Below are 26,527 nucleotides of genomic sequence, written 5' to 3'. Positions count from 1 at the left end.
TTCGATCTTGATCCCTTTCCTTTTGTGGCTGGGATCAGTTGGATAGTTCCAGATCGATTATGACTCCCATGTGGCATGTTTTCCTTATCAACCAAGTTAATTGGCTTTCTAACCCCTACGTACATTGGAACTTGGAATTAATTACAACTTTATTATATAATAATATTATGATTGTATTTTCTTGGATTATATATATATGTTCATAATTAATGTCTTGATCAGTAAGTTTTGATCTACGTACGTACATATATATTATGCGCATATATATATTTCGTACTCAGTCCAGGTTAATTATTATATAATTTTCATCATTAATTCTGCGCTAGCTCTCTCTGGATCATTGGTCATGATGCCGCTATGCAAATGCATGCATTCTTTTCTTGATCATCACAACAAGACCGATAAATTAACCCTTTATCTTTATATTTTATATTCATATATGCATGCTAAGGTTATATAAAAATGAGACTTGTTGAAGATTAGTTGCTACTAGCTAGCTGGACTAGGCCAGTCAATCAGTTACAAAGGGGTTTGCCACTTTGCTTGCTTGCGTTGAGAATAATCAAGAAATTAGCTAAGAAGTTTAAAAAGCAGGGTGCTTTAATTTATGAGTTTCTTTTTTCATACCTTTTAATCTTCACCGATGCCTTACTCATCTTTTGGCTTTAGCTCTCTGACTTCAATATTGTAACACTTATCTTTAATTAATTATTGTTTTCTTAATGTGGTATAGAAATAGAAGTTGTAGGGATTTTCGATTCCTTTGGTTACGGGACCTCACATTGTCTTCCACTTTAGAGAAACAAATGACATTGGGCGTGAGGGGTGTGCGTATGAGACAAAAACACAAAATAGACAGGTGAGATGGCATCACCATCCATGCCACGTTAGAGTCTTTGGGGAGTGGGTCCCATCGTATATCATACATGACATGACTACTCTCTTTGTCCTTAATTACTTTGATGTGAATTAACTACCTAATTATATTGGTGACCTGTTTGGCTTATTCACATGACTCGGATTTCAAATACAGCAGGAGCCCACCATGTGAAGAAACCCACACCACACATCTCTCAGGGAATCTCCGCCCCGGGCCCCCCAGTTAATCAGATTAATTTATCCTGTCCATATCACATGTGACATGCAAAAACACAATTAACACATATATAGCAAATTAAACTTTCGATTTATTTTTTGGTCAAAAAAAAAAAAACTTTCGATTTATTTTATTTTATTTTTAGGTAAACAAACAAATTTTGATAGTTGCTTATCAAGTTTGACTAATTAGGTTTAGGGGCAGGCACATCATACGCTAATAAAGGTGAATGGATAAAAAGATAAATAGATCACATGTTCATATATAGTTATTGAGTGTAAGCCAAAAAAAGAAAATATTGATATATTGCGACTCATTGTAGTTTTCAAACAATAAATTGTTAGTGGACGATTGGACGGAATGCTCACGAAGATCACCCTTTCGCCCAATTCAGTTCTATGCATAGCGTCACGTTACTACTTTTATACAATTGCATGGAACGTAGGCGATATTATGATCAACAGTTTACCAGATAGATAGGTAGATGGACTTCAACTAGCTATCTTTTTCAATCGACTTTTTCATATTTTTCCAATCGATTTCAAATATATTTAAGGTTTTTTTTGCTTATGAGACATATACATGATCAATCTTACTAGTCTATGATATTAACAACGATGGAACGTAAAATAAAATTCAATTTCATGTTCTGAATCTAAGACCCCATGCATTCAATTTTGTGAAATATTTAAGCTGGTGCACAACTCTTTACGTAACCCTTTTTCCTTGCTCAATCGGGTTATTTCTTCATTTGCTTGTGGAAATTTTTAATTTTTGACATAGTAAGTTGACTGTCTTGGTGTAAGAGATTTTTTGGGTATATATATGTATACACATACATGGGAAATATAGTAACATATAAAACCATGTATTAACATGTTGATCAATGATCGAGTTTTTTTATAGATTAACTAGAACAATATATAATACAGAGAATACAGAATATGATTAATCTATATCCGCTATTAATCAATTTGGATGAAATTAATACGTACTCCACAATTGAAATTGACACCACCATATATCCGCACACCAAACTTGTCTAAAATTCTGGTCACGAGTGGTGGCAGGTACTTAATTACTATATATAAGACATTTTAATTTATATATATTACATATCCATATATAATTAAGTTACATAACAACATTGAATTACTGTGGGGTTTGATATGATATGAAGTTGGTAGTGATCATGAAATGGAACATGCATTGGGATTCTCATCACTGAAGAGCTGAGGAGGTGGGATTCTCTCCATCACGTACACCGGTTGATAGTAGTACATCATTCTCTTCATGCTTTCCTCACCTTCATGATAATAAACAATATTATTATTAATCATCTCCTCTTTCTTGGTTGCACCCTCTTCTTTGCTTTCCTCACCACCCTTCTCTGCCTCCTTATTACCTTCTCCACCACCCTCTTCTGCAGGTTTCTCCTCCTCTTTCTTCTCTGCATTTTCTTCTTCTTTCTTCTCTTCGGGTTTTGCCTCTTCTGCTGCTTTCTCGGGTTCCTTGTTTTCTTCTTCTTTCTTCTCGGGTTCGGGCTCCGGTTGTGGGACGATTCGGGCTTGCTTCTTGGTTCGTCTATAAACATAGTCTACTAGTTTGGCCCCGTCCATTGTCCCTGTCACCATCACCTTCCCGCTACTATGATCAGTCACAGCACTTTGCACTCCTGCATTCAATATATATTATATAATCAACTTCAACAGCTGCTCTAATATATTTCATCAAAATTAATTAGATATCATAAACCTAAGGACATCTACTCTATTTGGCCACGTCAGATAAGACCCAAAATTTGGTTGCTCATATGCAGTTTTAATTTTCCATTTCTGGGATTGGTCAGTCACAATCAATTAATTATCACGTTGCTCCCGAATCCACCTGATGTTGACCATAATTGTGACCTCACTATAGCATGGCATAATCTATATGTATTGCAAAGAAAATGAAAAATTAATTAAGTTGGATATATATATATACCTCTCATTTTGAGTATCTTTCTTTTAAGTTGCTCTGCACAGGCCTCACAGTGCATGTTAACTTGGAGTTCCACAGTTACTAATCCACTAACCTGAACAATAAAGAGGAACCACTCCAAATTGGTACTTCAGTGTTTCAACAAATTGAATTTTAGTTAAGATTTTATTCTTTTAATTCATTTCCTTATAGTGATTGAATTCTGATCAAATTAAGGTTGTGCATATATGGGACCTGTGAAGTAACAACTTCTGGAATAGGTTCACCCTCAGCAGCTGGTAATGGGGATAAGACTTTTGCTTTTCTTTTGGCTTTCTTCATGATTTTATTGCATACTGCTTGAGGCTCCACTATTCCCTTTATGGTCACTTCATTTTTAGCCATATCTATAACAACCCCTTCCACCCCTGCATGTTAAAAAACAACAAATTAATGCATACCAATTGTAAACAAACCGAGTCAAAAAGAAAGAGAAATTAAGGAGAGACCTCTTATTCTCATGATGGACCTCTCAATCTTCTTTGCACATCCCACACAATGCAAGTTTACAAACAACACAAAAGGGGATGGTGGTTTTGGCTCTTCTTTCTTCTCCTCTGCCTTCTCTTCTTTGTTCTCCTCTGTTTTCTCTTCTTTCTTTTCCTCTGCTTTCTCCTCTGGCTTAGCCTCTGCCTTAGCTTGTTCCTATCCAATAAAAACCAAGAGCAATCAATAAGCATTACAACACATTAATGCAGACCCAAATAAGCCCAACACACACTGGGCATTATGTTACTCACCTGCTTAGCTTCTTCACCCATTTGTTATATCACTGAATAATAAGCACCAAATTGAAGTTTCTCAAATTGGGCAGAAATTAAGTTGAAGAGAAGAGTATAGAAAGAGAAAAAGGGAGAGGGATAACAAGTGAAGAGGATGTTATTTTATATGCAGGGGAGTGAGGAGTGAGAGTATAATGGATGGACGGTGGGGTTATTAGCATATAAAGGGAATGTGTTATTCTAGAGCACATGCAGTGCCACTAAAATATACAAAGAGCCTCTTACTATAATGTTTCTTTTTGAATTCTTTTATTTCAATCTCCAAGGCTGAAGAGGTAGAAAAGAGGGAGGTACCAGTGGAGCAGAGTTGGCAGATTTATAGCAGAGACAAAGGTAGGGAGGTGAATTCTGCTCAATTGATCATAGAGAAAAAAGAAGAGAAAAGAAATGAAAAGAAACCAATCGAACAGGATAATACTTCCATCACCCACCGACTGGTGAATTTTCATGACAAGGTCGTGACGTGTCAGACATGTGTAAGACCTTATGTGGCCAACTTGGATACCTTGGTCACAAAGAAACTTGGTCTGTAGTATAACCTGGTGACTGGTGTGGCATGCATATATAAACCATTGATCTATCCAGCATTCGAGATCATCACCATCTGATGGTCTATCCCTTTGCCACGTCAGTAATAATCACACAGATTAATGTCCATCTTAGGCTAATTACTTGAGGTGATCAAACAAGTTAAGCATATATGATATAGGTTTTTGCTAGCTGTTGTGCATGTTTTGTTGCTGTATTTAGACCATGATGACCAACTTTCTTGGTGGTCCTAAATTCGTCATTAATTGGAGGTTTTATGCCGTCCTGGGCTCTAAGAATCTAGCAATAAAAGTTTTAAGAAAGAGAGAATTTCTTTTCAGGTAGATTTGATCTTGGTTTTCAGAGAATCAGAATATGTGTTGCAGTATCAGTTTTGATATATACATAGAGTTAAGTATATGATAGGGAAATGATTATAACTAAATTAAATGAAGTGCATATATGTGTGTGTTAAACAAACAATATTTAGTACGTACTTTGTCAATAAGAAAGCTGTAATTAATTAAGCAAAGAAGCTCCAATTTTCATGAATCATGCATGACTCATGGGTTGGGATGGATGAAGCGTGTGGGGATATGTGAAAATTGCATTCTAAGTTTTGCGCGTGTATTAAAATCTACGTACGTGCTAGTAAAGTTGATCTCATCACATGGGTTGCAGTGTTGCACAAAGCTTACTCTCCCCTTTTATCTTTGTCAATTTTATTTCCTTCTTTTGCTGTTTTTTCAGGCTATTCAAAATTAAAGCTCAAATTAGTTCCAACTTCCCTGCACCAAAAACAGTGACGGGCAGGCTTTTCCTAGAGATTAATATGTTTTGTACATCCATATATATCTTGTTAATTTGGTTCATATCTCCTTCTATCAAATCAAAGCCAACCATACTTTAAAGGAAAGCTGAAACTGATGTATCCTATCCTTTTTATGGTATGTTTTCCAAAGTTTTATGCAGAAAAACTTTGAACAAAAAGATTGAACTTTCGTACCATTACAGAAAGGGGAGGCCAACTTACCAAGGTGGTAACACGTGGGAGTGACTCAGCAGGGGACACTTGACAGAAGCCCCAAGTTGAGATTTTGAGAAGTTTGGTGAATGATCACAACCAAAAAATCTCAAAGACAAACAAATTTCATCAACCAACATATTGCATATGCATATAATGCATATAGGCTACCTCAATTAATTCAAAGCTGAGCCAAAAAGAAAGGCAGATCAAATAGAATTTAGGTTGACCAGCTTGATTATTTTTCTCCATTTTAAATAATAAAGTTGAAGATTTAGGTTACGTGGGTGAGAATGATTTGTACTTTAATTAAAAGGGTGGGCTAATTAATTAATTAAGAGATTCTAATCAGGGGAAGGTGCGGCCCATGTTATTGTTAGCATACATGGGCAGTTAGAAGAATCTAGATGATTGCTTGCCCGAGTTAATGAAGTAATCATAATCATCAAACCACCAATTATATTTTTTGTTTTGTTCCTAGTACTAAATACACATGATCAGATGATCGCATAAACATATAAATAGTAGAGCATAAATGTTCAATACTTCGAAAGAAAGACTGGCTACGACACCTGGCTTGCTGTCGTTGAGTATTGTGTTTCATTCGTTAAACACATATGAAAGTAAAAACTATATATGCCAGAAATTTTTGAAGTTGAGTGTGAATTGAGTAAAGATTGGGGGTTGGGGGGTGAGGTAAGAGTGGGGAGACAAAGAGACAGCCTGCATTCTAATACCATGCGGCCTTCGGTTTCACCGAAAGTAGTGGCAGGTTAATGCTTCTTGAGTTGAGACCTCAACAACATCTTGCGCACAAGTCACAACATCATGGACTGTTTATGTTTATGGGGGGGTCTATATAGACCAAGCAACAGTTTGTTAAGCCTGACCCACCCTTTTGGGATCATTTCAGGGTTTTGCTGATCAGGCTACCCATAATTGTTAGACCTTCTAACTACAAATATGGCCCTACATTTCCTTCTCAAAAACATGTCATCCGTAGAAATCTGCTGGATCAAGCTGGCATACAACTTTCACTTAATCACTTAATAATCTGCTGTATACAATTGTATGCATTTGCTTATCCTGGGCCATAAATATGAGGAAATTAAACATTCACATTTAAATTACTCTTCCCCTTCACTTTTCAACCTGAAAATTTTCATTTTCTTTCACTTTATTTATAAACCAAAAAAGTATGTCTCTAATTTGTTTAAAACAGCTTTACATTTTCTCTACTCACGCAGCCTGACACAGCTAGCACCATAGCACTATGCAACCATGAAGGTCTCTCCAAAAGGCTCTTCATACCAACCGCTCTGAAATTTTCACTGTACAAGGGAAGGTTGGTGCTCATTCAAATAAATCTCTGCCAAGGCAGTGTGTAATGCTGCCCCAATTGGAAGAACATCCTCATCAAGAAAGAAGTAGGGGGAGTGGGGAGAGTGAACAGAACCCACTTCCTCATTTCTAATTCCAATGTCAAACATGACTCCAGGAATGAATTCTTGATAGAAGGCGAAGTCTTCACCAGCCATCAGTTTCCTGCCCAGCTTCACATTCTCAGGACCAAGCATAAGCTGTCCAACCCTGTTTACATGCATATGCAAGCTTTCATCATTGAAAACGGCAGGGTATGGTGGGAATTCTTCATCTTTCGTATCAATATATGCATTACATCTATGCACGGCTGCCTGTCCTTCAATAACCTGCAAGAAATCACAATTTGTTAGGCATATGAACCAGCTACTTCACACTCTCTCATTTTTTCCCCTGTTCTTTCGAAACAAGCTAGTTGATAGCTTGCCTACTTAGTGGTGAAAGAAACATCCAGCATGATTTTCTACCACTAATAACATTCAGTTGATGATAATGATGCAGGACCATTCTTTCTACTAAGTCTAATGGAAAAAAGGTTAAAGAATGGCATATACCTCTTTCAATCGCCTCCTGAGTTGGTTCAAGCCTTCAGTTGTAAGACTCCTCAAAGTGCCCCCAAATTCAACATATGATGGAATTACATTCGATGCAGTCCCACCTCTAACATAGGTAACAGATAGAACCTTCAGCCAAAAACTTAGCTATTACCATTATGTTGCAATGGAGGTTGTTATGGAACAGCTTAAAATTTTTGAAAATGATGAATTGCATAGGTGGGTTACTTCCTCCAAATACTGTCAGTACAAATAAACTGTGAAAAGATCATTTGGCTAGTGTACCAAACAATGTGGAGGGAAAGACATGAGCGTAGAGAGGAGGGACAGGAAGGATAAAGGGAAACTTTTATAGAGAAACATATAACAAACTTAAATAGGTGGAATCCTGAACACCAAAACTGAAATAGGTGAAGGCTTTGAGCTGAGATTAAATAGAGTCAACATATAAGTTCTTCAAAGATATTAAGCAACTGTGTCTTCACCCATTGTTATGGTTGATAAACAATGGAAAATGGAATGAAACTAAAGCTACAATGTTACATGAAAAGACTTTTTCTTTTCAAAGAAAAGGGAACGTACTTGGCTATGGAGGGGATCAGTATCTCTTGAGATGAGCTGTTGCAATGCCAAAACTGCAAATGATGCAGCAAGTATTGGGTCTGCACTAATATGGGGTTCTGCAGCATGCCCCCCTTTCCCGACTATTTTTGCTTCAAAGAAGCAGACAGCAGCTAAGTGTGGCCCTGAAATGGATGCTATGCTGCCTGTGGGTATTCCATACTCAACGTGCATCCCAAATATTGCTTCAGCTTCACCAAGAGCACCTTCTTTTATCATCTGAGATGCACCAGCACCTCCCTCCTCAGCAGGTTGAAAAAGAAGTCTCACAGTTCCCTTTAACACCATATGAAGAAAAAGTTATGGAAAAAAAAAAAAATCAAGAATTCCCAGATTTCCTTCGAGGTTGTAGGCAAGTTTTTCTTCTTTAAAAGGGTTATTTTTTTCTTGGAAAAAAAAATGAGAAATTAATTACTCTTATCACAATATTGCATATTCACTTGCTGAATTTTATGGTCTCAACAGAAAAAAATGAAACTTCTACTCAGATTAACATTCACTTCGTTTGCACAACATAAAACTGACCTTAAGTTTATCTTTTCGTTGATTAAGCAACTTAGCAGCGCCAAGAAGCATTGTGGTGTGAGCATCATGACCACAACCGTGCATTTTACCATCAATCTTACTCTTGTGTTCCCACTCAACAAGCTCCTACACATCACCACACTATTCACTACCAGCAAATACATCTAAAAGCTAAATTGTAAAATTCACAACAGAAAGGAATTTTCTCAAAAGCAAAAGAGAAGATTCGGATTACTTGCAATGGGAGGGCGTCCATGTCAGCTCGAAGAGCAACAATAGGGCGAGAACCGGAGCCAATTTGCGCAACAATACCAGTTGTGGCAATTGGGTGTGAGTAGGAGATGCCAAGTTGGTCCAGCTCTCTGCGTAGAAGAGCACTGGTGTTGTACTCTTGGAATCTGAGTTCTGGGTTTTCATGGATTTGCCTTCTTATGGAGACCAACCAGTGTTTATCTTGCTGGGCTGCGCTCAGAATCTCCTTTGCATAATGGGTTTGGTGCTGAGTGCAATGGAGGGGACAAAGAGAAGCAAGTGAGACAAGTAAAAGTAGCAGAGAATTGGCAATCGAACTAGAACCCATCTCTGTTTGTATACCTATGAATTGCTATAAGAACAAAAACAGCAGCAGCAGCCAGCAATTGCTAGGATAGCTGGATGAGTGGATGACAAGAGGACCGGTTGACTAAAACAGAACAAGGTATTTTGGTTTTGGTAATGAGGTATGAGCGTACGGCAGTGTTGTCAAATTTAAATACATTATTTTTGGTTGTCTTTCTCAGTTAAACAAATTTTAACCTTCTCTTTTTATTTGACAATTTATTTGGGGTCGCTTAAATAATGCTTAATAAGTTAATAGATTATAGAAGAAGAAATTGTTTTCCAAAAAAGAGGCATTTATTTTTTACAAAAGGGGTTTCTAAATAAATACACCTAAAATCTGTAAGCACACTGTACATCCATAATGCATTTGAATCTTCTTTGCGTTTGGTGAATATTAGAAGCAGTAAGAAAGTTGAATTTTTCCTTTGCTTTCCTCCTCCCCCTCTCATTGCTTCGGCCTATTGACATAACCCATCACATGAGAGGCCTTGAAGCGTTCTGGAGGCCCCTGAATTGAAATAAATCTCAAGTTCATTCAGTGCCTTGTATAATAATCAGTATCAATACATCTCGTGAATCGCATAAAGGGCAACAAGTTCAAACAGAAAAATCCAACAATTTTTAATATATACATGCAGCTAAACTTAAGTTAATATTTATACATTAAAAATGCCTAAAATGCCTCAAAATGGTTAGCTGTTCGACATGAAAACATGTGGACTCGGTCTGAGATAAACTAAATAAATATGTAAATATAGACCTAACAAATCTATCCCTTAAGCCTCACAAAACACCCCCTTAAAAAATGGGGGTCAGGCCATACGAACAAAAAAAAAAGTCTTCCAGCAGCTTCAAAACTTATGAAATCCCCATATGCTAGCAAAGATTATGAGCAAGAATGCAACAGCAACTACCCTAAACATAAAGGCAAATGGCCAGATAGAATGACCAGTAGGAGAGGCCTTCAAGAACACAGAAGGGGCCTCTTTGCCTGTCAGGATGCTGCCCTTTGACGTGGAGCTTGGTCTTGTGGACATTATTTTACTGTTTTCACTGGACTCAGAAAGGTGTGACTTCGGGGGTTCAGCCCAAGCATTAGCAGCATCAGAAGCAGCAGCAGCACAAATAGCCTTCTTTTCTGAACCACTTATCTCCTGCAAACAGTAGTTAAAAGATTACCAATCCCTGAACAAAATCTCAACAGATTTTGACATTATTTGCGCTTCGCAAACTTCTCACCTCCATAGTGATTGGTTTCATTTCATGGTCTTCTGATCTACAGTTCCAATCTTTAGACATGCTACATTGAACTGGTCCCACTTGAAGCTTACGCTGAAACTGTAATCTTCTTGGTGCATCACCCTGTGTTCTCACAAAGTTTGCGGTGCTAGCTGGATTTTGGGCTTCGCGAGGCCTAATCCTAATTCCAGTTACAGCATCATGACTGAGAAGTGCATTTGAATGATTGCTTGATACCTCAAACCTTGAGGATTGATCTGCAGCAAAACCAAATGGAAAAGCATTCTGGTTATAACATTCATCCAAAAAAGAACAAATCACCTGCACTCATCAATGTTAATATCAGAAGCGACATACCATAATCTACTGGAGTTGTTTCAATCTGCATAGGACCCTTTCTGTCAATATTCCTCTCATACCAAACAGGACTTTTGAGCTCCGTCTTGCACTGTATGAAATGAGAACAATGGAAATTTAATTTTCTAGAGACATTCATTTAAACTGCAAGAGTACTGCAGAAATGTGCAACTTCAAGTCTGGAAGCAAAACTTGAAAAGACCATTTTTTTTATTAAAGACTAAAAAGTAACTTGAAAGCTTCCACTCACCAGTACTTCAGCCACTTTTGCACCTACGTCACTGCATGATCCATTGTCCTTAATGGAGACCACATTCTTTACGGTCTCACCTTCAATTGCTGAAATCTTTTGAGTAGATGAATCTCCTAAGGAGTACTCCTCTGAAACATTAATAATTGAGTTCAGGAACTCAGAAATATCTACATCTTGCTCATTGGAGCCATCTGGAAACTTCACCCCAAAAAGACCATTGTTTAAGTCATTGCTGTCAGGGTAATACATGGTAGAGGTTCTTAGCTCCACTTGCATCTGTGTGTGCAATGGGGAAAGAAGTATACAATCTAGTGGCTCTTGCAGGGGGTCATAAAACATGTTTAACTGATCCTCTAGCGGCAGATCCGGTTGATCTTCTGCATCATAATCATTACAGCTGTTGCTAGGGCACTCAATAAGTGCTGGAGTGTCTGATGTCATCCTATCAGAAGTATCAGCAACGGTACATTCTACTCTAGTAGGAAACTTTTCATCTTGCCTTTCAAATGATGGTAATGCTGGCACCAGTGCTAGATCAGACTGCGTGTCTTCAGGAGAAGATTTGACAGCAATAGGGGATGAAACAGTTGGTTCAGCTTCATCACAGTTTGAAATTTCGATACTCGCATCTTGTTTTTTAAATAGGCGACAAAGGACAAAAGCACTCTGCATAATACAACACGAACATAATTAAGCAACACCCATAGTCATATGTTTAATACTTTCATCATTTTTAATTGCAGGCCAGTGATCTGTGCATATGTGTTTTAGATAACTAACAAAATGCCATATAAACCCACACATGCAGACCAACTAAAGAGCTTCCATAAAAGAGTAAACTTATTTCCGAGACTCAAATGAAGATTGAGATTTGTTATTTGCTTCTTAATACTTAATGGGGGTAGATGCAAGAAACCCTCATCTGCTTACCAACAAATGAACTCCTTTTTCTATCAATGACCTTATTTGTGTATTATTTAGATTATGACGACTGATTTGTTCCTTTTTATTGCCTCCTTCCTGTATTTCATTGATGGGCACCCTCAATTATGATAAGGCATCCAAACCATCCTTCTTACTTAAACTCACAAGTCATAATGAACAATTCCACCTTCTATCGCCGGAATCACCAATTGGACAATTGAAAGTATCTTTACAATTCTTGGAGAATCTAAGATCAATCAAATTTTATAAACTAACTAATCATACAACTCAGAAGCAAACTAAAAGGTGTAGAAAAATCCAACCTGGCCAGGATTAGTGCCATCAAGCTCCTTCTGAGTGGTACGGTATTCGTGCATAACCCAATTGGTCCTCTTACCCTTAGGGGCACGCCCGGTATGAAAAACCAGGGTCTTTTTCATTCCAATCAAGGTTGTCCCAGACTTGATTTTTCGATCTTTACCCGTTGCTTTCCAGTACCCAGCACTAGTAGCCCTGTTCAACCTGCTCCCATTTGGGTACTTTCTGTCCTGTGGACAGAAAAAGAACCACTCTGGATCCTGTGTTCGTATCACTGATAAATCTGCGGCATAACATAAACTTAACATTAAGCAAAAAAAATCAAGTCCAAATCTATAAACATAACGAGCAACTAGAAAATAAATGCAAGAACCTTCTCAAACATTGTCTTTTGAAGAACAAAAAAGATTTGTGCCAAAATAACATACGCCAAGAAGAGCAAAATGCGAGCTCTTTTTCTTTTTAGTAGTTAAAGATGTGGAATAGATAAAATCCTAAGAACATTTAAAAATAAACAAGGAAAACAAAAAAACTTTTTTTTTTTTTTCTTTACGTCCAGAATAGATATTAGTGAGAAAATTATATAGTTGCTACCAAAAATTGATAAATTTACCAAATTTCAATAATTCAACAAATTTCCTCCAAGCGAAATTGAATATAAGAACTAAAAGACATAAACTGATCATTTATACTACAAGTCTAGAACTATAAGCAAAGTCGCATCATATATACTAAATTTGTTGATTCAAATGAAAACCCATAGACAGAAAGAAATTACTATAGAAAAGTTTTCAAGGCAAAAAAATAAAAAAGAAGTGAAAGTGCGGTTGTGAGAGAGATATAGAAGCAAATACCAGGCAAATCCCAGGGCTCGCATTTGCAAACATCAATTTCACGAATCACAGTGACTTGTTTATGGTTGCCATTGATTTTGGAGCGCAAATAATAATCAATAAGCTCTTCATCCGTAGGCCTAAATCTGAATCCCAGCGGCAGAGAACTCAGAGAGAGCACTGCCATATCCACCACCATTATTCACCAACACTTGAGAGTTGAGAGAGAGAGAGAGAGAAAGAGAAAGTAAAAGCAAAAGCAAAATCGAGTCTTTTCGAGGAACCCTAAAAAGAACCCTAGGAATCACTCGGATTCTTCAACAATTGAGCAGAGGGTTTGGGTTTTAGATGTGGTCCATATGATAGCTTTTTTCTTCAACACAGAAAGAGAAAGAAAGCCATTACTGAAAGAGAGGAGTGAGAGTTGGTCGTTGAGTCCTTGTTTTATATTTAGATTTTAGATTTTAGTATTTTAGTATTTTACCAACCCGCGTCTAAAATCCACGTACCTTACGCGTTCCAGAGAGAATACCCATAATGCCACTATTTTCTTTATAAAATATCTGAGGTTCCAGAGGGCAGCGACTGTAGATAGGAGGAGATATTTTGGACACATAGCAGGGGTATAATGGAGAATGTGAGGAAGCGTTTCAACGAAGGCAATGCGGGGGGTTGCGCATGCAAGCCAATGACGTACGGACACGTAATCAAAGTGCGCTCACCTGGAAGCCCCGGTCCCCCATCCTTTCTTCACTATTATTTTATGAAGTTGCTACGAACATTACCCTCGTTACGTATCTATCAATTTCCGCGCGCTACCTTTGGTTTTCTTTTCAGGTGTGCAATTTGCACACCCTTAAATTTTTTTTTGGATTAATTACATATATATATCTCAACTATACACCAATCATCAGTTGGGTACCTCTGGTTTAAAAACTTTCATTAGGGTACATCAACTTATGTTTTTTGTCAATTGAATACCTCCGTTAGTCTGATCGTTAGGAAGACTGTTAAATGCCTACGTGGCGTTGATGTGGCACACGTGGACCCACCACTGAACGTTGACTTGTCTTTAAAAAAAAGCCATATATACAAAAATTAATAAAAAAATCAAAAAGACCATTAAAATTATATAAAATTGAAAAAAAAAAAAAAAAAAAGCCAACCCCCAAACCCAAGCCACCCCTCCCGCCCTTCCTCCCCCACCCTTCCCCCAACCAGGCCACCCCCTCCACCTTCCCCGCCCCTCCCTCCCAAACCCAGGCCACCCCCCCCCACCTCCCCCGCCCTTTCCCCCCAAACCCAACCCCCCTGGCCCACCCCCTCCACCTCCCTCGCCCCTCGCCCCTCCCCCCAAACCCAACCCCCCTAGCCCGTCGCGCCCCTCCTCCCACCTAACCCAGCAACACCTCCACCTCCCTCGCCCCTCCCTGAGCTTCTTTCTGGAGGTCTCGCCGTCTTCTCGTCACTGATGCCTTTGGATCAATCTCTCTCGATCTCAAGGTCTTCGCCATTCGTGCTTCGCTCGCTTCGCTTGCCGCTCACGCTCGACACCGTGCTGTTCGGCGACGACACGCCGGCCTCCTCTCCGCAGTCGGCCGTCGACGGCAGCCGGTTCACGTCGATGCCCCCGAGGAAGGATCGAGCGACAGAGATCTGAAAATAACACAAGATTGATGATGGGTGATTGAATTGGTGGAAAATAATTTGTGGGTTTTGTTTAAGATTGATGAAAAAGTTGGCACAGATCTGAAAGATGAGATTTTTGAGTGTGTTTGTTTCTCAGGAAAGGGCAGAGAAAATGGTTGAAAAGGGTATAAACAAAGCCAGATCTGGAATTGCAAGCCATGCTGATATATGAAAGATCAAGATATATGTACAAACCTGAAGAAGGCAAGGCCTCATTCCGAGAGGGCTTTTGATGAGGACTGAACCCAGAAGGAGAAGGAGCAGAAGCAGAAGTTGGGACTAGAGAGGGCATGAGATGGGGGAGGTGGGGGGGGTGGCCTGGGTTTGGGGGGGAAGGGCGGGGGAGGTGGAGGGAGGCGGTGGGGATGCTGGGTTCTGACTTTCTGGGCTTTTGTTTTGTTTTTTTTTTAAATTCAATTATTTTTTAATATTTTATATCATTTTCAAAGTTTTATTAATTTTTTATTATTTTTGGTTTACGTGGCTATTTTTTAATATTTAATGGTGGGGTCCACGTGTGCCACGTCAGCACCACGTAGGCATTTAACGGTCTTCCTAACTGTCAGACTAACGGAGGTATTCAATTGACAAAAAAACATAAGTTGATGTACCCTAATGAAAGTTTTTAAACCAGAGGTACTCAACTGATGATTGGTGTATAGTTGAGGTATATATATGTAATTAACCCTTTCTTTTTGCACACCCTTTCCTCACTTTTTCTCACTTCACACCCCCACACTCCTCCCACAATTAACATTTCTCATATACACACCCCTCCCAATTACCAAAATATCCTAACTTATACACACCCCTCCAAAACCCAGACAACACACACCCCACCCCGACACCTCCCTCAGCCACCCCCACCGCCGGCAAGGTCGCTGGCGGGGTTGCCGGCGGCTCAACCCTTCCCTTCTCTTCTCTCTCTCCCCCTCTCCTTTCCTTTTTCTCCTTCCATTTCTCTTCTTCCCTCTGCCATCGCCCTCCCCTCCCCCTGCCACACCCCCACAGCCCACCCCCACAGACCACAAACTTCCATACACAACCTACCCCCTCCCTCGCTCCTCCCCCCACCCAACTTGCACACATGCATGCAGAGCCGCCAAGACCACGGCGACCACCTAACCTACCCAGCTCGCCGGAGAAGAAAACCAAAAAAAAAAAAAATTAGAGCGGGTTCGGTGGACCAGTGCTGAACCCGGTGGTTTCGTTCGGTAGGTGCCCACCGAACAATCCTATTCTATTCGGCGGGTACCTGTCGAACGAAACCACCGGGTTCGGCACTGGTCCGCCGAACCCGCTGCAATTTTTTTTTTTTTGGTTGTCTGCTTGGGTGAGAGGAGAGGAGAGAGAGAGAGAGAGAGAGAGAGAGAGAGAGAGAGAGAGAGAGAAAGAGAGAGAGAGAGAAGAGGGTGGAGGGTGGAAGGTGGAAGGTGGAAGGTGGAGGGTGGGGGGTGGGCTTCGACGATGAAGAAGAAAAAAAAAAGATGGAGATGGGAAGATGGAAAGATGAGGTGTGTACGGGGGAGGGGGGAGATGGGGATGGGGGTGTGTGGGTGAGGGGAGGGCCAAATGGTCTTTTCCCTTGAGTTTTTTTTTTGAAAGGGTGTGCAAAAAGAAATTTAAGGGTGTGCAAATAGCAGCCCTCTTTCTTTTTATTATTTTTATTTTTCTATTTATTAATATGAAATTGTGAATGTGGTGGCCTCAGAAAAGAAAAAAAAAAAAGAAGAGAGAGTGACCGATGTGAATCATGTGATGAGATGAACATAGGCACTGGATAATGTGATCCAATAGTATACATTAGCTGAAACTTTCTCACTAAGCATTAAGCAATAGAAAGGGAGTAATAGTATACATTACATGTGAAAATTGAAAATTAACATTTTGAGTAGGTGTATTATTTCACAATGTAACGCTTCGTTCACATACAGAAATTATTCTATATATTTGATACATCACGTGGCATATCCTAATGGTATATCTGACCAATAATATTAAATCATTAGGACCATTTTTTTTTTAGCTGGAAGATGCATAATTAAAAAGATATATAAATTTTGTTATATTTTCCTCTGTTCAATCTTCTTCCTCAAAAAACGGCACCACCGCACAATCAACTTACTACACTACCGTCTCAAGCCCAGACAAGTACTCTTTTCTTCTCTTCTCCTTTGTCGACCCCTATGATCTAAATGATGGTGGAAAGCTAGTTTTTGTGTCTTGATCGAGGAAACAAAGCATGGTGGGTGTGATTTGTGTGAACTCCTTACATCTTCTTCAACTGCCTGGTTTGCCAGACTGAGAGTTGTAGAGAGAGAGTGATGGGCCGGGGTTGGGTTTCGGGGAGAGAGAAAGAGGAGGGGATGAAGGTGGGTGGTGGGTGGTTGGTGGTTGGTGGGGTAAGAGAGGGAAGGAGAGAGAGAGAGGGACGGGGCGGTTGGCGAGTGATCGGTAGGTGGTTCTGTCGAGCTTGGTCTGAGGTGGGGGGGTGCTTTGACGGGGAGAAAGAAGGAAGGAGAGATGGATAGAGAGAGGGAAAGAGAGATAGAGGGATGAGGTTTTGGATAATTTGTTTTGGGTGTTTTTTGTCATTTTACAAATTAAATTTTTGGGGTGTGCGAAAAGACAAAAGTGTGTGCAAATAGCATCACTCTAAAAAAAATATAATTTTTTCTTCTTTATTATATCAATGCCGGCCTTTGAAAAAACATTATCCAAATGGCTTAACACTATTGGTTTGATATACCACTAAGATATGCCACCTGGTGTTTCAGATGTATAAAATAATTTCTCGTTCACATATAGTCTAATATGGTATGATATCGGATAATTTGGATTACATATTTAAATAAGAAATAAAAAATTTAAACTAAAAAAATTACGTACGCTCCTTTATATGTATTTTTTATTAATATGATGATGTTTGTATTTAAAATTACGTTATTTTTTTACTACTAATTTTAAACTAAAAAAAACAAATCTTCCAAGCTTAAAATAAAAAAATAAAAAAATAAAAACTAGAATTTTTTTCTTTGTTACAAAGGAGGCCAAAAGGAGAGAGTAGTAATTCGAATTTCGAATGCAGACATTGAATATAAAAATTAATACTTTGAATCACTAGAGCAACAAGTCTCCACAAGAAGCTAAAATTTGGTGGCAATAAAATGACTATAGTGATGGCTAGCATCATGGAAATATGCAGTTTAAAATTGATTATGTAGATGAAGTAATGGTGATAAAGATGCTATTGACATTTATTTATGTCATAAACAAATTTATAAGTTAAAAAATGAGAAGAGGTTAGGACTTGGGACTGTGCATAGAACTTTTTTTTGGTCAAGTGTGCATTGAACTTTTTTTTTTGGCCAACAAAGTGTGCATTGAACTTTGAATTTTGAAAGCCCGAAAAGAGTTCTAAAAAGCTTGGGATATTCACTTAACTATGCTGATATATTACTATTAGTGAGGGCATTTCCACTTTATACTTTTTAAAAGATTATATCATATATTCATTCACCCAACATTCTTATTTTTTTTTTTGTTTACCATTAGAATTTCATTTACATTATTATTATTATATGCATTTATTTCTTCTATCCTAATTCCCAATAGTGTGAACACAAAGAAAAGTGAAGTGAAAGAAGCTTGGCATGAATATAAATACATAAAACACATCTCAATTATGAATCTTTTCCATTGTGCAGGACTGCGTGTGTGGGTGATCATGGGTGTATAAAGGTGATTTGAAAATTAAAAAGGAGACAAAAATTAGGGCCTTTTTCCCCCAATCTAAACCTTTTATTTTTAGTATCCAATTATTCTTTTACACGAATAGTCATATACCCTGCTAGAAAGCAAAAAGGTTGTTAAATTCCAATTAATTACGAGAGCTCATCCTTATCAGTTATCATCTTCCACTTACAAAGTTACAAATGATATCAGTCTTGAAGGACAAAAAGAGAAAAACTTTTATTTATTTAATTTTCAACTCCCATTTTAGAGAGACAAACTGTCCACTAAGGGACTGAACAAAAAGAGAAACTTGTAATTGAGATTAGGCTTGGCAGAGTTCAATGTTAGCTGTTTGCTTAATTATTGCATTGAAAACTAACAAATTTGGTATGCTTAATGCTTTATTAATCAGAAGTAATGGGTTTCGAATCACTGGCCAACCGATTAAGATTTTTCAATTTTTTGTTTAAGTGGGTTTCTGATCATCATGTCCTCCTTAGCCCAAAACCAATATACCACGACCTTGTATAACAAGAGCAAGCAAGAATGGGACTTTGTCACTTTTAAGTTAACTCTCTCTCGTTACTTCTCTTCTTGCAATTATGCAATATAAGGATTAATGTGTGATTTTGTTTAAAACAAGGCCAAGATTATCATCATCATAAGTTCATAACTTTAAAACTCCACGCAAGGCCGTTTAAGCTTTCAAATATACAAAGGATCCTTTCTTCCTTAGCATCAACAGATCGGAAGCTCTTAATCAATAAAGGGTAAAGAAGCCGAACAATAAATCAAGCTTTTTCATTTTATGATTGTCAATGTCAAACATGTTTTTTGGATTTAATGGGCAGAGTCAGAAGATTTGGACTCTGTCAATTAACCGAAGTATATAGTCTGTCACAAACTCTTGTTGCTCTTATAGCATGTCTATTTGTTGCAACAGAGCAAAATCAGTTGCAATATGATTGTGTTAACACTTAACATTGATGTTGAATGCAGTCCAAGTACAAAAAACTCTGTCTTGGTGCATCTCACCAAGCTACAAATAGGGAATCGCTGCAAGCCTACTATACAACTCTTTTTGTTATTCCTTGCTCCCTTTTCCACATTAAGGGGCACAATGAGAGGAAAAATAGAACTGAGTGTAATGTGGATGCTAGTTCAATTTATCTACTGCAGATTTGGAGAGCCCATGCAAGTGAATTTGGATGAAGCCTCCCCTCCAATACAAAAGATCGAGGTTCCAACTAGGGCACAGGAAGAAAGCAGCATCAAGAAGAGTACTTTTTACTCTCTTTGCCAAAGAAACTGGCCATTCCATAGAGACTGTGGATCCCCCTTACGCTTACAACATAGGGGGTTGCTTACTTTCTTTGGGTGCATCGAACTGATTTTACATCCATTCCACACGATCTGGCCATAGCCCTTGACCTTTCCCCATGTATATGTTTTTGGTTCTCTATGTACAACAAGTCTTACACCAAAGCTCTGCCCGCACTTGAGGTTGGTCAAGATATCATTCGAGAGCATGGCATTCTTATTGGTGAGAACACCACAGTGAGTCGTGCATGATCAGAAAGAGAGTAGTGTTCAGGCCACGTTCCTTTCTCCACCTCAGGAGGGAAGAGAACCGCATTCTTGACACTGAAACCAATTGTTTGCTCCTCATAACCCTTGGGACTACTAATCTCAGTACCACTTTCATCTCTCTGCTCTGACCCTGTAGGATTCCAAATTCGCTGCTGCTATTGCATCACCAGTAAGTAACATAAGCATCACAATTTGTAATGAAGAAACTGTCTAATGGTACTGGAATATACATAAATGGGTATAGTTTTTAAACCAAATTACAGAAGGAAGCAAAATTGTAAAATTAACATAGTTTACCTGAAATTCTGTGTAATCAACAACACCATTTCCATCTATGTCTGCTTGGACCCACAAGTCCTTGGTCTCTTCAACGCTAAGTCCATGGCCATGACCAGTCAAATTAAGCTGCATAACATACAGTAAGCATATTTACTAACAGGCAATCATTCTGTTCAGAACAATAGTAAAAAGAGAGAAAATTTCATTTGATATCCACCTGTCGAAGTGCTTCACAGAAACCGGAAAAGGTAATGTAATCGCCAGGGTTATCAGCCTTCAGAAAGGCAAAGGCATCATATTCTGTTAGTGAAGCTCTTCGTAGTAGATACTGAAAATGTGAAAATTTCTATGATTAGAAACAAAAAGGAAGGCTGGTTTAAAAGAACAATATAATTCCACATAACATATGAAAGTATAACCTATTGTTCAGAATATACTTAGAAACTCATGCAACTACATCCAAAAATAAGTCTTGCAGAAATGCAAGTAAAAAGAGTATACAGTACAAAAATATGAATAGCTTACCTTGAACATGCAAAATACTGCTTCACTCCAACTTGTTTTAAGTAGTTTCCGGTATCTATTAGGATTGAGAAGCCATATAAAATCAACCCCACATATGTTTCCCCGATGGTTTCGGTGACTAACCCACTGTACGAAAAATATGAAAGACATGAGTTACAGGCATAAGAAAAGTGAAATTCTTGGGGTAAAGTTGAAGATACTGACCTTTTGTGCATCTGCATCGGTGTAAAGATGAGCAGTATCATATGAAGATACAAACCCCTGGGACCTAAGAAACTTGTAAACATGTCCACGTTTGCTTCCATTCCAGTCACTGCAGAAAGAGCAGATAGCAAAAACAGATTACACATGACTGTAGTTTGATAATGGGTAAAAAAGTTCAAATTGGAAGGCATTAGAAATACCCGCAGAGTACGATGGGCATGGGATTAAGCTTGTTCTCTTTTTGATAAGACTCCACATATTGTAGGATTTTGTAGACCTACAATGAGAGAGAGAAAATGTTGTCAAAAGGATACACAATTAGCATTAACTAATGACTAATAACTAAGAAAATCTTACCACTATGTATACATATAGCAGAAGAGTATGAAATTGAGAATTACCTGATGTAATCGTACTATACACAAACTTGAATCATGAGGAAATAACAAGTGGGTGTTCACAATGAGAATTTCCTGCCGTATATCATTGTTTCGAAACTGTGAGACTGGGGTAGCTAATTCCACATGTAGCAACTGAGCAACGCGATCGCCAAAATCATTGAAGAGCAACTCTTGATAGTTTATAACTCTAAAGTAGTCCTTATGCACCGCAGTCAGCAAACCTGTACAGTCCAGCAGAAACATCTTATGCTAATGTATAATGTGTCTATGCTCAACTTCAAGTTAAATAGATTATTAACATTTATTTAGGGATAACATAAGAAGGAAATTCCCACATGACGTAAAAGGCTATTATCAATCATATGACCGAAATAATATGATACCACTGAGTCAGCTTAAGGCACCCTGAACCAGAAGTTGAATAGTTGAATCAATACTTGAAAAATTTATCAGAAAATTTTTCCTTTTTCATTTTTGGGGTGAGGTTCAAAATCAATAAAATTAGGATGAACAAATTCCTTCATATCCCAACAGAGCCCATTTTTATTTTTGAATCAAAATGCTAAATTAACTTATTTTTATGATCTTTCCCCATCTCACCTATGCTTTTTAAATTTGCAGTTTCCAATCTGAATTATGGAAAGTGATAATGTGCAATCTAAACAACACTTATTTATGGTAAGCAGATCAGATTGAAAACTTTCCAACAAAACAAGCACTAAGTTTCAATATTTAAAAGTTCCTTAAAATGAATATGTATGATGCTATAAAAGTCGAAAACAAAAACCAAGGACATCCACAGTCACAAGGCATTCCAGACTGACAATGAAAGAGGACGTACCATCACCGCGGTTGTTGGTCCGTCCTAGCTTGAAATTGATATAACCAGCATCACCAAGTCTCTTCTCATAAATATTTACTAGCTCTTCATTTCCAACCCAGAACTCCTGCGTACACCAAAGGGAAAAGGATATATTCAGCATATTAGCATTAGGTCATCAAAAATTGTGTAGGGACTCCCATCCCAATCCATTAAGAGGTTCAGGAAATGCAAACCTGAAGACAAATAATGGAAGCCCTCTCAGCCAACAAACAATCCAATATCATGTGATTCCTGGCCAACCAGTACGCTCTGAACTCGCTTTCCCGACAATCACGGTCCTGCTTCGAACACCACAAAATTTAGAACAAATGTAAATAACAAATCAATCAAAATAATTGAAGTTGTGACTACCAATGAAATAAATTGATTGAAGAAAGAACCAAGATGAGAAGTTTTATGGTATAAATGAATAAAGAACCTGGTTAAGACAAAACTAAGATTACCCATTAGAAATGATTGGCTATAAAATGAAAAGAGAGAAGCTTTCTAGTATATGAATGAATAATGAATGATGGGAAACAGAATCAAATATTGATGTTTACAATGAAATCCAAAAAATGAATTTTATGGTTGCAAAATAGATATTGCCCAATGCCCATTAAAAATGATGGAACAGAAAATCACATAGAGAAGATTTGGTAATGGAAATGAATAGCAGTATGCATACCTCAAGGTTGAGGCGCTTGTAGATTGGGGCGAGGATGTTGAAGGTGGTGCAGGTAATGGCAGGCTGTTGATGGTGGCAGTCTCTAATGGAAGATGCAATTGCATAGCTTCCAATCCTTGACATCCTTCCCTTCATCCTAGTCATCTTGTTTGTCTTTGTCTTCTTCCTCACCACTCTCATACCCACCCACAGACTTATAAATACAATGTCACCCACACCCACAATATAATAAAATGGTCCCAAAACAAAAACAATGGGCTCTAACACGCAAATGAAGATGTTCTGGAATGGGTTCTGATTCGAAAGAGATAGATGGGTAGGGGAATGGGTTCTAGGGAGACGTTGTTGTTGTTGTCTGCAAGAGGGAAAACTAACTGAATTACCGGTAGTGGGGGGTGATCCTCAACCCCTCAAAAAAAAAAAAAAAAAATTGAAAAAGAAGAATTGAAAGATCACCACCACAACCACCTTTCTTCACCTCGTTGTTTCGGGTTGTGAAGGGCCAACCTCATTTTTGTTGTCTTTATCAAACACAAGCAATGGTTATGTGCATGTGTATATGTGTGTGAATATTAGAGAGAGTTACATGGCAACGCTATAACTACTATGTATAGAGGTTGGAAATTAATCGGCAATCGCAGAACCCAAAAATGTTGCCAACTTGCCATGCGCGCATCATTCGCGTTTTGCAATTTGACCGTCTTCCCCAATTAATATTTCTTCTTTTCTTAAAACCAAACGCAGCTGTTCTGCTTCTTTGATTCCTCTGTTTTAGGTTCCTTAAAATATATAAAGTGCCATAAAGCTCCTTTTTTCCTTTTTCATTTTCTAAGTTTTGTAACACCCTTTTTAAGTTTTTTATTATTATTATTGTTACAATTGCAATAAATAATTAATTAGAATAACTCATTTAAAGTGTTGAATTAAAAATGACACCTAATTTTTTAAGCACGATAAGTTAACTCAACGTTTTAAATTGTTTTTTTTTTTTTCTACCAGACGGATCAGTTTCAAACGTTATGGTAGATGTGATTCCAAATGATTGTATTTTATGTTATTTTATTTATTTTTCTATGTGTATATGTAGCAATAAAACATAAAATATTTGTATAAATATCTATACAATTTTAAGTTGTAACTGTTGAACAGTTTCATTTACCGCGGAACATATGTGGCACTCAAATTACTTAAAAACCCTTTTTTTTATAGTGTATGATAAACATTGACTTTGGAGCAAACGGGCAAGTACTCTATGTTACAATTTATTTTTGTGTGGTGTTGAGACCGCGAGAGCTGATGATTCCCTTTTTTTTATTTTCCTATTGGTTAGTTAACTTAGTTGAAACTTTTTCAACTATTTCATATTAAATTATAATAGATGTGATTTCAAATAAATGTACTTTTGTGTCATTTTTTGTTTTATTCATATTTTACATTTATATATAACAAAAAAATAAAGCCATTTATATAAATATTATTTTTATACAATTTAAGTGTTAAAAGTTAAAACGGTTTTAACTTAGGGAGTGTAATGTATATAAATTTATAAAGATTTTTGTAGACTTTTTTTAAGTGACAAACTTTTACAAAATTTACAGATTTTTATAGAGTTGTATAGAGTCTATAGAAATCCTTGTAAATCTACAAGGAGATGTTAGATTTATAATGACTTTAAAATACACATAAAAGTCTTTCAAAGTCTATTAAAATCCATCGTTAAATGAATTCTATAAAACTCAATAACTTTTTAAATACACATCAACTTTTACAAACTTTTTAAAAGTCTTAATTAAATACCATATGACTTTTATAAACTTCTTAAAAATCTTAATTGAATACATATAAATTTTTACGAACTTTTTTAAAATTTTTAAAATTCTTAATTAGATATCACATAATTTTTAAACTCTACAAAAGTTTTTTAAAATTCATGCACACTACATCCCACTAAATTTGACGTAAGCTTCCGAATGTGAGTTGTTTTGTCCCCAGAAGTCATATTTTGGGCTAAGATAAAAAACCTTGTTATTATTATTGGAAGGAGAGAGAAAAAAAAAAAAAAAAAAAAGGTGAGGTTGTGAGTTCTGATTGATCTGAGAGGAATATAATATTAATTATGGGATAATCGAGTAGGGAGATTGACAAAAAGGGTCCCACAGAATTTTTATCCTTCTACTAGCTGAAAGTTGGAAACAAGGGGCTAGTTACCACCAAGGAATAAAATTTCGAGCTTCGAGGAAATTTCGATGGAAATTTCGATGGAAATTTCGACGGAAATTTCGAAGATTTTTAAATTTCGACAAAAATTCGACGGAAACGATGGAAATTATTATCAAAATACGGAAATTTTGAATGAAACTTCACAATATGTTTATTTAACATATTATCTACTACATTGATAAAAAACATTGAAAAAAACCAAATTATATGGTAGGTTTCATGTGATATGTGATGAATATAATGCGCGCTGGAGTCAAATACTGTTAAATAAAATTAGTATAAAATGAAATTAGTATATTATCTATACTCTATAATATATACACTAAACCCTATATATTATATATTGTTTAGGATATAGTATATGATTCTAGGGTTTAAGCCCTTTAGGGTACTTTAAATTATTTTTTATATAAAAATATATTATAATTTACTAGTTTAGGGTTTAAAAATAACTAAACGAAACTCCAAAACGGGCAAACAAAACTCCAAACTATTTTTTTTCTTCACAATTAACCCAAAGGCCCCCAAATCCCAAACAACTCTAAACCTTTTCTTTTTTTTTTTCTTTTTTTTTTCTTCTTTTTCTTCTTTTTCTTTTTTTTTTCTTCTTTTTTTCTTTTTTTTTTTCTTCTTTTTCTTTTTTTCTTTTCTTTTTTTTCTTTTTTTTCTTTTCTTTTTTTTTTTCTTCTTTTTTTCTTCTTTTCCCTTTCCTTTCTTTTCCCTTTCCTTTCTTTTCCCCCGAGGCTCCACTGCTCCAGATCTGTTTTCTTCATTTCTTCTTCTTCTCTCTCTCTCTCTCTCTCTCTCTCTCTCTCTCTCTCTCTGCAACTCCCGCCGCCGTCGCCCCCTGCCCTTGCCCCGTCGCCTCTCTGCCGTCGCCCGTCGCCCCCTGCCCTCGCCCCGTCGCCCGCGTCGCCTCTCTCCCTCGATCTCCCCCTGCCGTCGCGCCCTCTCTCCCTCGATCTCCCCCTGCCGCCGCCTGCCACCACCCCTCTTTCTCCCTCGATCTCCCCTCTGCCACCTCTCCATTTTTCTGCAAAAAGCCAAAAACCCAGCTCCAAAACCAGAATACCAGATCTCAAATTCAATGGGTTATGGGCACGGTCGAAATTTCGCCGAAATTTCGCCGAAATTTCGACGATTTCGGCGAAATTTCGATAATTTCGACAATTTCGACGAAATCATCTCGAAATTTTGGCAAATATGGGTTTCGATTTCGACACCCCCAAAAATCGAAATTTTCGGCGAAATTTCGCCGAAAACTTCGAAATTTAACAC

General features: G+C 37.5%; 4 protein-coding genes across 7 annotated transcripts; all 4 read right to left on the bottom strand.

Annotated features, from left to right (window-relative positions):
• Positions 1-2,098: 2,098 nt before the first annotated feature.
• On the bottom strand, positions 2,099-4,293 carry LOC147289146 (Heavy metal transport/detoxification superfamily protein). Its single transcript, XM_086238142.1, has 5 exons — positions 3,859-4,293; positions 3,568-3,763; positions 3,314-3,486; positions 3,083-3,173; positions 2,099-2,771 (listed from the first exon to the last, which is right to left on the bottom strand). Exons 1-5 carry the CDS (start codon positions 3,877-3,879, stop codon positions 2,287-2,289), a joined length of 966 nt encoding a protein of 321 aa, XP_086094268.1. The 5' UTR covers positions 3,880-4,293; the 3' UTR covers positions 2,099-2,286.
• Positions 4,294-6,591: 2,298 nt separating this feature from the next.
• On the bottom strand, positions 6,592-9,307 carry ILL3 (IAA-leucine-resistant (ILR1)-like 3). The gene is made up of 5 exons (XM_086235464.1): positions 8,768-9,307; positions 8,533-8,658; positions 7,969-8,283; positions 7,387-7,515; positions 6,592-7,161 (listed from the first exon to the last, which is right to left on the bottom strand). The coding sequence occupies exons 1-5, from the start codon at positions 9,110-9,112 to the stop codon at positions 6,781-6,783; spliced, it is 1,296 nt and encodes a 431-aa protein (XP_086091590.1). The 5' UTR covers positions 9,113-9,307; the 3' UTR covers positions 6,592-6,780.
• Positions 9,308-9,732: 425 nt separating this feature from the next.
• On the bottom strand, positions 9,733-13,477 carry LOC147289144 (NAC domain-containing protein 62-like). The gene is made up of 6 exons (XM_086236424.1): positions 13,078-13,477; positions 12,229-12,506; positions 10,979-11,647; positions 10,729-10,819; positions 10,372-10,628; positions 9,733-10,286 (listed from the first exon to the last, which is right to left on the bottom strand). The coding sequence occupies exons 1-6, from the start codon at positions 13,253-13,255 to the stop codon at positions 9,984-9,986; spliced, it is 1,776 nt and encodes a 591-aa protein (XP_086092550.1). The 5' UTR covers positions 13,256-13,477; the 3' UTR covers positions 9,733-9,983.
• A 5,953-nt stretch (positions 13,478-19,430) lies between these two features.
• LOC147289143 (Calcium-binding endonuclease/exonuclease/phosphatase family) lies at positions 19,431-23,531 on the bottom strand. Of its 4 annotated transcripts, none has more exons than XM_086235607.1 (10): positions 23,030-23,531; positions 22,536-22,643; positions 22,321-22,426; positions 21,480-21,700; positions 21,279-21,355; positions 21,079-21,187; positions 20,875-21,000; positions 20,567-20,677; positions 20,368-20,475; positions 19,431-20,225 (listed from the first exon to the last, which is right to left on the bottom strand). In XM_086235607.1, the coding sequence occupies exons 1-10, from the start codon at positions 23,207-23,209 to the stop codon at positions 19,989-19,991; spliced, it is 1,383 nt and encodes a 460-aa protein (XP_086091733.1). In that variant the 5' UTR covers positions 23,210-23,531; the 3' UTR covers positions 19,431-19,988. The 4 variants fall into 4 exon arrangements, with proteins under 4 accessions (XP_086091733.1, XP_086091735.1, XP_086091734.1 ...); XM_086235609.1 differs by having other exon boundaries at positions 19,431-20,222; positions 23,030-23,528; XM_086235608.1 differs by having other exon boundaries at positions 22,536-22,640; positions 23,030-23,527.
• Between the last annotated feature and the right edge of the window lie 2,996 nt (positions 23,532-26,527).

This window comes from Dryas octopetala, chromosome 3 (genome assembly GCF_963921425.1).
Source record: "Dryas octopetala chromosome 3, drDryOcto1.1, whole genome shotgun sequence".
Classification (NCBI taxonomy): Eukaryota; Viridiplantae; Streptophyta; class Magnoliopsida; order Rosales; family Rosaceae; genus Dryas; species Dryas octopetala.
The sequence above is the reverse complement of the archived record's forward strand: the minus strand, read 5'-3'. Positions and strand labels throughout refer to the sequence as shown.

Coding starts and splice junctions, on each gene's coding strand:
- LOC147289146 (XM_086238142.1), bottom strand. CDS start 3,879: ATGGGTGAAGAAGCTAAGCAG. Junction 3,764..3,858: donor TGGGTGAAGAAGCTAAGCAG/GTGAGTAACATA, acceptor TTTATTGGATAG/GAACAAGCTAAGGCAGAGGC. Junction 3,174..3,313: donor CAGAAGTTGTTACTTCACAG/GTCCCATATATG, acceptor TTTATTGTTCAG/GTTAGTGGATTAGTAACTGT.
- ILL3 (XM_086235464.1), bottom strand. CDS start 9,112: ATGGGTTCTAGTTCGATTGCCAATTCTCTGCTACTTTTACTTGTCTCA. Junction 8,284..8,532: donor AACGAAAAGATAAACTTAAG/GTCAGTTTTATG, acceptor ATGGTGTTAAAG/GGAACTGTGAGACTTCTTTT. Junction 7,162..7,386: donor TCAGGAGGCGATTGAAAGAG/GTATATGCCATT, acceptor GATTTCTTGCAG/GTTATTGAAGGACAGGCAGC.
- LOC147289144 (XM_086236424.1), bottom strand. CDS start 13,255: ATGGTGGTGGATATGGCAGTGCTCTCTCTGAGTTCTCTGCCGCTGGGA. Junction 11,648..12,228: donor ATGGCACTAATCCTGGCCAG/GTTGGATTTTTC, acceptor TGTATTATGCAG/AGTGCTTTTGTCCTTTGTCG. Junction 10,629..10,728: donor AACAACTCCAGTAGATTATG/GTATGTCGCTTC, acceptor GTTTTGCTGCAG/ATCAATCCTCAAGGTTTGAG.
- LOC147289143 (XM_086235607.1), bottom strand. CDS start 23,209: ATGAGAGTGGTGAGGAAGAAGACAAAGACAAACAAGATGACTAGGATG. Junction 22,427..22,535: donor CTTCCATTATTTGTCTTCAG/GTTTGCATTTCC, acceptor TGGTGTACGCAG/GAGTTCTGGGTTGGAAATGA. Junction 20,678..20,874: donor CAGTATTTTGCATGTTCAAG/GTAAGCTATTCA, acceptor TCACATTTTCAG/TATCTACTACGAAGAGCTTC.